Genomic DNA, 13,453 nt, shown 5'->3' on the forward strand with positions numbered 1-13,453 from the left:
CAGTACCCACCACAATATGCAATTTGGTGGTTAGGCTACCACATAAGAGTTCTATAGGGGCCTGCAGAATATCTCAGAGCATCCAACTAACAAACTGTGAGTGCTCGCTCTCACTCACTCACTCTTCTTCCACTATCACACTATTAAGCGCTACGACATAGAAAAGGAGATCACCACCACTCTGGTCACTCATGTATGACATGAAAACACTTCCCACACTGACCTCACTGCAATACAACTAACTCCCTTCCAACCAAGTAATGACTCATTGTGTAGTGTGCTACTCAACCATAATACACATTGGTGCCTCGTAAGAGGTAAGAAGTGCTATAAAAAAAGCATTTACCGTACATAAACCTCCTACCAGACACCACCTGAGAGTCCATATTCGATTTGCCATCCGTGAAAGCTCTTGCTCCGTACAACAGTACTATGAAAGTGCAGGCAGCACACACAGCTTCCCGAAAGTGCATGCTTCTTAGAGCCATTTGCTGGGAGTGTACTCCTGTAATCGAGGCATCTTCGGAAGACCGCCTTCGCCTTAAGTCCAAGCACCACCTCAGGAGGACACCCTCGTACACCTGATACAGGGATTGCATTCCATACAGTAGCCCTCTGAGAGCTTTCTCTTTACAACTCGCTGAAATCCTGTTCTACTTGTATCAGTTCCATGCAAATGCATTTGTTTACACCAGGCACTTTAGGAGATAACTCCCTGTAACCAGCTCCCTAAAACTGCACTGCCCTTAGACCATCTCTGAGAGTACATGCTCCTTACAACAGCTCTCTAAAAGAGACTGCACCTCACAGCAGCTCAATGAGAGTGCAATACTTATAAGATTGCATGCTTCAAAAACAATCTGTGAGAGCAAACTCCTTACACCAGAACTATGACCGCGCAGGCTCCATGCAGGAGCCCCCCAATAGTGCACCTTATACACATGCACTACATGAGAGTGACTGCTACATACACCAGCTCTGTGAGAGGTACCAGACAAAAAAAACACCAAGGCAGCTAATGCTCCTTTCTACTCACTAGAATTCTACCTTCTATACCCTAGTCCCGTGGGTGTGCATCCGCTTACACCGGGCAGTTCTGAAGGACACCACACCCCTTAATTCAGACTTGCACAATCGAAGAAGGCCTAAGCACTGACAGCGCAGGCACGCTCCTTACACCAGGTCCCCGACTGTATAACCTTTAACCAGTCGCCCTGTTGGGACTGTAGTTTCCTGTTGGAACCGTTCTGGTGTCCCAGCATGGACTAGTTTACCAGCCACTCCTTTGAGGCTAGCCATGGCGCACACCCCACACCCACTAAACACAGGCGTCACTAGTGACAAGGGCCTGCAATAAAAGGGCCTGAGCGCACGATCACAGGGCCAGTTCGGGATAATCTAACTGCGTGTCTGTGTAATCGTTATTACATAATGTGGGCCTAGGGCCCTAGACACTACAGGGATCTCTTCAGTGCCTCTTAAACCAGGTAGTCCTGCATCATTTGTGATCCCTGAGAGAAACGACTGCACACCTGGTCCCTGGAAACCCACTTTCCTTACAGGAGAACCAGGGGAGTGCGCCCATTTCCAAAATCTCTGAAAGAACACCATCCCGAAAGAAAGGGTGGAAGACAGACTGTGTGTACTGCTGCACTGCGTGCCTTCTGTGAAGGGACGCACTGCGTCATTTTATGCGTAGAGTGTATAAACACGTCAGGTGGCACAATGTAAAGGTTCGCCATTCTCCATATTCTACCCCTCATGGAAGGAAAATACACCCTGGGAGAAGATTATCCCTTTCAAGAGGGGACTACTATTCTGTACTCTGGGCCCGCCCTTCTCTGAATCCATCTTTAGTGCAGCGCCCCAGAGCCCCCTGGCCCTCCGGGGCATTGCCGATTTCCTAAACTCTGAGCCAACCCGTGGAAAGTATCATAGCAGGCCTGGAGCGTGCTCTCTGATCTCAGGGCGGATTAAAGGGAAATGCTCGAGCATGCGACGAGGTTTAGGATTCTGAACCGTGTCCCAAAAACCATTCGGACCCGCCTGAGAGGGCATTCAACGCTCGGTCTCCCTAATCCCGATAGGCAATCCCGCAGGTGCCTATCTCCTGCCGGCAGCAGGGCTCAGGTCGAGCGCCGTGACGTGAAAGGCGCGCGCGCTGCGTGCCTCGATGCCTCCCCGCGGGGCTGCCTGCCGAGGCCGCCTTATCTGCGCCTGGCACACTTCAGCATGCTCCAGGCTCTCCGCTCCATGCACCGTGCTCCCGGCGTCATGCATCCGCGGCTGGCTTCAGAAATAATCCCCCAGCACATAAATATCGCGTGCTGCAAAACTACACTGCAAAACTACAAGTACCACAATGCAGTGCAAAAACAGATACTTGACAACTCTGAGTGACGCGGAAGTGTGCCTACGATGGTCAGTCAGATCAGACCCGCTCAATGTCAGGGTGGAAATCAGCTGCAGCACTATGTAGGGACGAGATAGGGGCACACCCAGGGCTTTAAGTGGGCTAAAAAGCAGGCGCTGAGACGGGTCCATATCGGGCTCTCCATTTTTGCCCGCACCCTAAGGATGACGAAAAAAATTCTTAACTCAGCAACAGTACCACCCTTCACTGCTTTTGATACAGCGACTCGTTATAGTTCCCCCATAGTTGTTGCTTATTTATCCTATGCATGTAACAACCATTGGCAAAGCCTGTCGTCCTGGCTTGTTGTAGGAGTAATGTTACTTGTGTTATATATCTGAATGCAATAACAGAAGCTGAAAATTACCAGTCGGGGTAGCACACCATTCTAAACACTGAGAGACAACCCCCCCACCCCCTCCCCCCACCCCCACCCCCTCCCGGAACGTTTTTCATCCCACTTAAAGCCCTTGGCACATCTGTGTTTGAGAAAGTTCAAGAGCGCGCAGTACACAGTGGGCAGTCTGAGAAATGGTAAGATTAAACTAAACAGGGTCTGCAGGCTGCATTTTAGGAAGAGTACGTAACTTAGAGGCACCTTTTCTCCCTTCACTCTTTCTGTGTGTACCATGATCTCTCAAACTCCTTGTCCCAGACCCTGAGAAAACAGAATCAATCCTTCCCACATTTCCTCTCAGATATTACCAAGATGAGGGATGCCGGGGCAAAGACGACATACCTTTCCATGCAGGTCTGTGTTCAGTAACATGACAGCGCAGGTGAGGGTGTGCACGGCATCTAGATGAGAAGAACATGGGTGGAACCATGAGGAGGAGGGGCACATACGCACGAGTCAACTTTTATCACAGAAAAAAACTAATGCAAACATGTAAAATAAATGTAGAATATGGGGGTAATGCAAGGAGAGGGATGATGAAAAGGAAGAGGACTGCACGAGGAAGCAGAGGTAGAGGAGCACATGAAGAAACAGAGGAGTGGGACAGTGTGTCATGGGAGAAGCTGACAGAGGCACTTGTTCCTATAGTGCCCTACCTACAAGGAAACTCAACAAAGCAGCCACCCAACACCTACAAGGAAAAGGTATATGGTAGCGTAGCAAAACTGAAGAAGAAACTCTACATCATTCTAGGAGACCTACTAGAAACAACATAAGGTAGAAACATGTGTAGGTACATGACACTAAAAGGGTGCATAAAAACACCGACTTCAGAAGAGCCGAAAAACTGAAACGAGCAGTATTTGAAACACTGCAACATTTGAAACATTTTGCCTGTTTATGTAGACACGATTTGCCATGCCAATGAAGTTGAAAATGTTACCTAGTTAATAGTGTTCAAACACATTTTTTCAAAACTTCTTTTTTTAGTTCACGGAGCTATCCTGTGGGTATGCCCTCAATCTCTCTACATTCCCACAGCTACTGCTAAAATTGATACCTAAGTGTGAGGAGTTCGCACTCAAGGCAGAGCACTCCACACAATGGGACCTGTGTACCTATGTGAACTGCGTCTGTGAGCACAAGAAGTGGTACTACGTGAGTAGTAGATCTACGTACTGGTAACGACTTTTGTAAGTAGCCCCCACCCTTTTTGGCAAGCCTTTCTCCATTTCTAGGAAGCCATTGCTGAGACCCCTCCAGTTTCCTTGTCTTCAAACCCACCATCCCTACTGTCTCTGGGCAAATAGACGTGCCACTGTTACCTTACTCTTTATTTATTTATTTGTTATTTTATATAGCAAGTACTTCACCAAGCAGGATTTCAGAGTGCGGTATAAAGGTGGTTGTGAAAACAGCAGGCAGAAGACAACCACAGCAAGTGCTAAGGTAACACATAGTATTTTGTTATAGTGATATCAGGGGTGGGTAATGGGACACAAAGTTAGTTAAAATTCAGTGTATGCAGAATAAAAGGATTCCAGTATATGTGGAGAACAGTTAGGTAGCTGTGCATTAACTAATAATCTTGACATAGCAGACAGCATTTAGCAGTCTGAGACACAAATACGTGAGGTAGAAGCAAGGATGTATGTAGTGTGTGTGGATTACAAACTACTAACATCCAGAAATAAATACGTGATTAGAAAAAGACAACAATTTGTGTTGGGTCAATCTGCCATAAAGTGTGAATTATTATGAAAAGGGGAATGTATTTTAAATAATCAAGAGTGCAAGTGTAAAGACATTTGAATATGTAAGAGGATTGCATAAAGTACCGTAGCTCAAAGCCCTGCATTAACTAATGGATGTGACATAGCAGATAAATGTAGCAGCTTGCACTATATAGTGATTACCAAGTACCAACCATCTAGAAATCTATTTGTAAATCGAAGAGAACAACGATTTATGTGAGGCATAGTTATTCATACAAGTGGGGCTTAGGAACACAAAGACTGGATTGCAAATAATGAAAAGCACAGGTATAAAAATATCAGAAATTTTATGAAGATAACAGTAAGGCAAAACAACACTGCCTACGGAACCATTAGCCAAAAGATTCCTCAGAGGTTACACGTAATGGTAAGCAGCTGGTAGTGGGAGATCGTTAAACCTAGAAATTGGGGTAGTTTAAGCAGGCTGTTCATCACCAATAGTTAGTTATGAAGGTGAATAGTTTGATAGATGCACAGAACGTAGCAGGTATCTAGGAGAGCAAAGGCTCCACTAGAAGGCGTGATTTAAGCACTAAGGGGTAAGAGTTTCTCAGTTAGCAGGTTCTTGAGGAGGGATTTTAAGCGTTGAAGGAGTGAGCAATTTTAATGTGGAGCAGGAAGGCATTTCATACTACCTGTATATTGCTAGAGAAGGATCTGCACAGCGTTGATGTTTTTCTGAAATGATGATGGGCAGTAACCTTCGATCATTGCAGCAGATTGAGAAAGCTGCTCCAGAAAATGAACGTTTTTGCGTGAGGTATTTTGGACTGTGGTGGTTCAGTCTTGAAAGAGGAGGTTCTAAATGGTGTAGTGTGCTTCAAAAGGTAGCCCGTAAGGTTAGCTAGTGCAGGGTGCATGGCCAGCTGCCAGCAAAGATGGCCGAACCTAGAGAAGCTCTGAGGCCCCATGGGGGAAAATCCCCATATATCAGCTCATAATCCTGCAGAGGCTGCATGGAGCCAGGGTGCCAGTGTGATGGCTGCATGGAGCCATGGTGCCAGTGTGATCTGAACTCCCTGAAGCCCCGGATTTAGTTTGGCACCCGCTGCAGCGCACTGTTGGAGGTATTACGGGCGCAGTCCCGGTGCCGTACAAGGGAAGATGGTGGTCAGAGCCTCCAAGACCTGATGACGAGGTGCGGGGAGGCAGACATCTGAGGCAATGGGCACGAGGAGCCTTGCATGGTTGCACCCGGCCGCTCCCCTAACTGCTGTGGCGGCGCTTGGGCACCTGCTTGCCTTGGGGGAGAGCTTGCGGCCCGTGTCCTCTAAAGGAGATAACCCGGCTGCTGGTAGATCGGCTATGGCTGGAAGTGGGGATGGTCTTGAATCAAGTGAGGTGGAGTGAGGCCCCGGCCCAGGCGAGACCAGCCGTCCGCTTGCCTGAGATCCAGAGAGAAGACGGGGACTTTTCCCCCCACCTGAGACATTGGTGAGTCAACCTATGGGTGGACCCGAAGGGGGTTAAGGGGTGGACACTGAGGCTGTGTTTAAGGGGTGGGGGGGGCAGACTGGAACTGTAGCATATACTTGGGCCACTGGGGTGGGCTGAAGGAGCCCGGTTCAACCCCTGGATTTTGAGACTCCGTCTCCCTGGTCTGTGGTCTGAGCGGTGGAGCTCGCCTGGACTGTTGGGGGTCCTGTGGGGGTGGATAACCATCAACAGAGGAGGGAGTGCTCGTAGTATCAGACAAGTATTGACCCCAATGATTTGCAGCTTATTTCGTAAACCACTAAAGACATTGCATTCCCAATTTTTGATAAGGGAGACACTACTTTTGTAATCATTACATGAAGCTGCCTGATCCCTTGAATGTTTGATGCCCTGTCCATCCATTGCCCTGAGTCTGGGAGGTGATCATTGGGACTGGGCTGTGGACGAAACTGTCAGTAATTCTTGGGTGATCTGTCTTGGATTCTGGGATGTGCTAGGTAGAGCGAAGGGGACAGCTATGCAGGGAAAATGTCCTCTGAGCACACAGTGTTATGGGGTGCAGAAGGCATAGGAGAGGCTGACATGTCACAGTGGGATAACAAACCTACCCTTTGCTCCATACATGGCCTCCATTCAGGACCTACGGGCCTACATTGAGCCTAAGCATGAGCGGATTTTGCGGATTGGCAATCCGCGAATTTGCGGATTTGCGAACTCGCAATCCGCAAAATCCGCGAATTCCCGCGAATTTGCGGATTTTTTTTTTTTTTGTGTTCGCCCGTGTTTCTGCCAGTTCGCGAGGGTTTTTACAATTTCGCAATTTGCGAACTTACCTGTCGGGTCGCAAGTTTTGCGAACTTGTTGTTTCTACGTGTCCAACCTGTTTGGGACACTCTTCTTCATCACTGCCACTCTCTGTCACCACTGCCACTCTCTGACTACTCATGCCACCCTCTGGCCCACCCATGCCACCCTCTGTTTCATCACCACACCCTCTGGTTGTCCAGTGTACATTATTTTCGGCAAAGCAAAGCACACCTTCCCTGCCTCAAGTGACCTGAATTAATTTGGGGCTGATTAATGTGTCACAGAATATTTTTTTAGCTGGCACCTGCTTCCTTAGTGCGCCCTGATTAGTGATCTTTTGCACTTGCTAAGTGCTTTCATTGTTGCAAAATTAGTTACAACACCTGCCCTGCCCCAACTGACAATAATGAATTAGGGGCTGATTAATGGATTTTAACTTCCAGCCTGGCTCCTGCTTGTCTCCCTTAGCTGTAATTCATGACCTTTGTGGCATATGTGTAACTATTCTGAGGTTCAGAGCAGGGTCACATAATAGTTTCAACTGGCAACTGAACTCTGGAGGGGCCCCTCAGGAAGCACTACAGGAAATGGCTACTAATGATGTGCCTGAACTTTTGAACCTGGTAAGTAGTTACTTTCAGTTTTGCTTAGATCGTATTTCTGCAATTTCGCACTTATTCGCGGGGCGCGAACTCACGCGAACAGTGCGAGCAGTGCGAGCAAAATCCGCTGCTCGCGGATTTGCGGATTTTGCAGGAAATTCGCAAATCTCGCGGATTGCGGATTTCCCGAAAATCCGCAAAATCCGCCAGCGGAACGGATTTTCCGCCCATGCCTAATTGAGCCCAAACTTGACATGGTCACCACAGAGGTTAACCTGCTTCGGGCAGATTTCTGTAAATTATCTGAGCAAGTTGTGATGGCAGAGACTAACATCAATTGTCTATTATCAAAAACAAAACGCCTGGAGGAGCAAGTACAAGCCCTGACCAAGCAAAGCACAGCCACAGAGGAGAGGCTGGAGGATCAGGAGGGGCGCACAAGGAGGACCAACGTTAGAGTGGTGGGAGTCCTGGAGAAGACAGAGGGCCCCAGAGTGGACCTTTTCCTAGAGGTCATTCTCCTTAACAAACAAACATAAGAGACTGTCTAATTTCTATTCAGTGGAGAGAGCTCATAGTGTGTTGGGTCCCGCCCGGTGTCCCGCCTTGTACAATCACAACTCTTATCCTGAACTACAGAGACAGGGATGCAATCCTGCAGACAATTCACTCACAGGGTGACTTGTGTATCAGTGGTTCACTTCTTCCCAGACTTTACCCTGCAGGTCGAGCCCCAATGCAAATATTTTTATGATGTTAAGAAGGCCCTGCACACTCAAGTAATTAAGGTGATGATGCTCTTCCCTGCCAAATTAAGAGTCATTGTAAATGGTATAACCTGGCATTTTGCCACACCAGGGGAGGCGTGGGATTGGATTAAAGATTGGAGAACGGTTGGCAGGGGATCAAAGGTAAAATAAATCGACTCAGGGCGGGGGGGCGAGAGACTCCCTCCTCCCCCGCCCCCCCAACCCCTCCGGCGGGGCAGTAGAGGTTGCAGACCCCTTTGCAAAAAGCACAGATGGTGCTGGAAGAGGAACCTCTAAGGAGTTGCGAGTGGTGTGAGCTGTTAATGGTGACTGACCTGTTTTAAGATGCGGGGGATGAAGGGAGTGGTGCAAGGAGAACAGCATATAGAATCCTGACAAATCTAAACTGGCTATTTCAGCTCTGGCCCAGTTTTTGGAATTTCTTGTTGTAATGGGAATGTTAAAATACAAGCACTGAGCCTATCTGATCTATACTCGACACAGCAGCTATAGCCTACCCCAGTTACTTGATGTTGTTAGAGGGGCGACAGGTGCTCTGCAAGTTGGGGGACTGGTTAGTTCGAAAGTCATGATGCAGTGTTGCAGGGAGGGGGGAGGTGTGGGGTTTTATTTATGTACGACAGTTAAAGGATGTTCAGGCTTCATGCAACACACACTACTGCGAGAGTGGTTCACTTGGACAGGGAGTCCGTAGTATATCGGCACACAGAGCCCATGCCCCCGATGAAGAATGATGGCGGGGAAACATGCTAAGCTGTGCAATTTAAATATCTGGTCCTGGAATGTTAATGGTCTGGGAAGCAAGATAAGGTGTTCATTAGTAATGCAGCATTTGAAAAGACATGAGCATGACATTGTGATGATACAGGAAACGCACTTGAAAGGAAGCCACTACAGGGCAGTGGACAGATTTGGATACGTCCTGCGAGCACACGCTGGGTACACAACTAACTCTAGAGGAGTGGCAATTCTCATTAAGAAATTGCTGGTCTTCACGCACCATAGAGTGTGGCATGATGCACAGGGCTGGTTCCTGGCCGTGTCAGTGACATGGGAGGGTGACATATTGAACTTATGCTCGGTATACATCCCACCAAGGCTCGACGGAACAACACTCTCAAACCTAGGAGAGTTGCTCCTCTCATTGCCAACAGGGATCCTGGTAATAGGCGGTGATGTGAACACTGTTATGACAGTGGAGTTGGATAGAACAGGTGGATCAGTTAGAGGGGTGGGCCACTACCACAATTTGTAGATGCTTTAGGCCTAGCAGATCTGTGGAGGAAGTCCCATCCTCGACAGCGACACTAAATGTACTTTTCTGCCACACATGGTTGCTTCTCCCGCATAGCTTGCATCTTCATGATTCAGGCCAATGTGTCTAGATGCTGTACGGCTTATCACCACGCTACAGGGATCTTGGATCACTCCCCGGTGGAGGTTAGGCTATTGGGCTTGAACAGTGATTTTGTCTTGCTCCCTAGAATTGATCCTTGATACTAGCGGAATATGAAGATGCACAACAAGTTGTGTGAATCTGCAGACCTATACTTTAAAGAGTACCAGTGATCAGTTGCAGTCGAGTTGGCATTCACCCCCTGAATGGCATTCCAGACAGTGGTCACGGGGAGGGCTCCGGCACTTATTGGGAGGAAGAAGAAGGACACCAGATTACAATGTTTGGCGATAGAAAAACAGATAGCAGAACTGGAGGAGGTGGCACAGTCTACGGGTGAGGCTGAGTACTGTCACAGACTGCGGATGCGCCAGCAGAACCCGCGGGCACTGGTGGAAGATTTAGCATGTAAACACATCCTGGTGACACAGTGTCGCCTATATGATGTGGGCGACAAGGCCAGTAGGCTTTTGGCATGACTTGATAAATGAGATAAGGAACATTCACAGGTACTGACTATAGCGGATGAATCAGGAGTCCACCATGTGCCTAATGCAGCTATGGCGGAGGCATTTGCCTACTACTATGAGGCCCTCTACGCTCTTAGACTGTTATCACGACGGCAGATTGTGCTGATCTCCTCTGATCTGTCTCTACAGGAGCTGACACAACTGATCATGACTCAATGGAGGCGAACCTGACTAGGGCATTGGGAGACCTACAGCCAGAAAAGACACCGGGCCATAGTGGTCTACCGGTTGAATAATATAAGAGTTTGACTAGCATCATGGCTAGGCCCATGCTTGAGATGCTCTGGGAGGTGAGCAAAGCTGTCTGCTTACCGGAGGAACAAAGGACGGCAACTATAAATGTTATCCACAAGGAAGGCAAGCCTCCCTCTGACTGGGAGTCCTACAGACCGATATCCTTGTTGAATATGGATGCAAAGATATTGGCAAAGGCCCTGGTGACCATGTTAGTAGAGGTCATCACATCTCTAGTACATCCTGACCAGTCAGGATTTATGCCCAACAAAAGCACTATGCTCAATCTTCGACACCTATATGGGATGCTCCATTTTATGGAGTCTCAGTAAGAGGACTCAGCTCTCCTTATGGCCCTAGATGCCAGAACGGCCTAGGACTCCATTGAGTGGCCTGACTTATTTGCAGGGTTAGATATGTGGGGTTTTGGACCACGGTTCTGTACTTGGGTCAAGCTACTCTATTGTTTCCTTAGGCCATGGTGAGAGGGAACAGCGTGACGTCCCGTAGCTTTGAACTGAGGAGAGACACTCGTCAAGAATGTCTTCTCTCCCCCATGTTATTTGCCTTAGTACTGGAGCCACTGGATGCATGGATCCGTCAGGACCCTTTGATATGGTGGACTCAGAAATCAGGAGGCTGGGAGGAACAAATCTCTGTATACTCAGATGACATCCTTCTGTATGTTACCCAACCTCGTTTTTCCATAGATCGAATCATGCAGGTGTTTCATATCTTTGGGGACCACTCAGGCTATAGAATCAATTTGGTCCAAGTCTGTAATTTAGCCGCTCTCAAGGATAAAGCCCGACTGCCACGTTACTGTTCAGCTCCGATTTCCACATAGGGATTCCATTATCTGGGGATGTACGTTACACAGGACCCTAAGGAATTCCTCAAAAAAAATATCCTCCCCCAACTGGAAAGAGTCCAGTGAGATGAGACGCACTGAGATTGGTTGCCACTCACGCAGATGGGAAGGGCAGCCCTCTTCAAAATGATGCGTCTCCCACGGTTCTTGTTTGCTATGCAGAATACGCTCTACAAAATCCCAATAGGGGTGTATAAGCAAATAGACCATGCGGTTTGGATGTTACTGTGGCAGGGGTGCTCCCCAGAATAGCATTGGTCAAACTCCAAAGAGAGGTCTACGACGGGGAATTAGCAATCCCAGACATTCTAAAATACTACTGGGCCTCACCTCTTAGTGATTAACGACTGGGTCTTCACTGATCATCAGAACCCTGCGTACAGAGTAGATACAGAGGCGATGGGAAGTGGGGATTACAAAACTCTCCTCTATGGGGTGAAGAGGGACAAAGACATACAGCAACACACAATGACAAAAGCTGGGGTCTGGAGAGATGCTACAAGATTTCTAGGTTGGACAGCGAGACTCACTGGAATGACACCATTGTGGCACAGCCAGTTGTCTGAGGTGGGGGGGTGAGGGGTTCAGAGGTTTTAGGGCCTGGGGGTTGCTGGGCATTGAACATTTAGGCGATGTCTGGAGAGACCAGGCTATTATCAAATTCGAAGACCTAAGCCGAGAATACGAGTTAGCCGATTCTGAATGCTTTCGATATATGCAACTCGGCCGTGCACTCCGATGCCACATACGGGAGGGAAAACAGCTCCCGGAGTCCGCCCTCCTGGAGGACCATGTTGTCACAGAGGCACTGTCAAACAAAGCTGTGTCAATGATCTATTGCAACTGATCAACAATGCTCCTAACCCACTTCAGTCTCTGAGGAAGGCATAGGAGGTGGATGTGTGTGACTTGGACAATGAAGACTGGGCGTGGGCGGAAGCTGTCCAAAGTCCACGAGAGACAGCTATGCAAGCCTGTTTCAGACTGATCCAACTGAAAATATTACACCAGACCTACTACTCATAGACACTACTGCATAGAATTGGCAGGGTTGCGACCCCGCAATGCAAGAAGGGCACCTTTGTCCACACTCTCTGGGAATGCACACACATACAGGCGTGCTGGGCTAAAACGACTGAATCACACAGGTTGAGATGCCTTTGGATGCAAAATGGCCAATTCTGGGGATTACTGGGGAAACCAGATGGCCTGGAAATTTTCTTTTAGAATTTGGGGATGAATTTGCACACAGTTTGTAACATGCTTAGATGCCAATGTCATATCTATCTATCTATCTATCTATCTATCTATCTATCTATCTATCTATCTATCTTTGCTCTAAAACAGAAGTTCAGCATTCCCCGGGAGGGGGTATGTTAACCAATATTTTATTGGTCTGGAAGAACCCTCAGACGCGTTTCGGCAAAACTGCCTTTGTTGACATTGACAAAGGCATTTTTGCCGAAAAGCATCTGAGTAATCTTCCAGACCAATTAAATATTGGTTAACATACCACCCCTTCCCCCGCGGGAGTGCTGAACTTCTGTTTTGGAGCTGAGGGATATCGCACGAGAGCACCCTTGTGGATTTAGCACCCGCCCGTGAGTGCGGAACAAAGGGCACAAGTGGAGCACTATATTATATATATATATATATATATATATATATATATATATATATATATATATATATATATATATATATATATATCATATATCAGTACAACGTAAGCGAAACATTTTATACAAAAAGTGCAGCATTCATCTTAGCGCATAAAGAAAACAAAGGCAGTCAGCCTAATGTTCAACATGATTACACCAGGATTCCCGTGGATACATTGGACAACTGCCACCATTTATTTACTTGGTCTTATCCTTCCTCCTCATTGATTCACTTGCAATCCCTGCCCCAGCTACAAAACTGTGTTATGAATCTCCTATCAGTGGTAAACTGTGCTTCACATGAGCTCAAATCTAAATATTTTTGAGGCAGCATAATCGAATTATGTCTGCAGTCTTGGTGACACGCTTGGCACATAAAACAAGGTGGCCCACGACACCAGAGATAAGTCTGCATTTAATAGCTGTCAGGGACGTGCAACACATAGAGTGCCTGTCTTTCAAGACATTTTAAGAGTGACAGCAGATAAAATCCTTTTATAGAGGGGATACTGTGAAACTCTTTTTGAAGAGGAGAAATTCAGTGAAAAACCTTTCAAGGC

General features: G+C 47.6%; 1 protein-coding gene across 1 annotated transcript in view; it reads right to left on the bottom strand.

Moving 5' to 3' along the window:
* LOC147679829 (uncharacterized) overlaps positions 1-13,453 on the bottom strand; it is a 342,930-nt gene that overhangs the window by 106,249 nt on the left and 223,228 nt on the right. The window contains exon 8 of the mRNA XM_086943387.1: positions 3,153-3,211. Within this exon, the coding sequence (XP_086799513.1) occupies positions 3,153-3,211 (59 nt within the window). The remainder of the gene's footprint in view (positions 1-3,152; positions 3,212-13,453) is intronic.

The sequence above is a fragment of the Lissotriton vulgaris genome, chromosome 11 (genome assembly GCF_964263255.1).
Source record: "Lissotriton vulgaris chromosome 11, aLisVul1.2, whole genome shotgun sequence".
NCBI lineage: Eukaryota > Metazoa > Chordata > Amphibia > Caudata > Salamandridae > Lissotriton > Lissotriton vulgaris.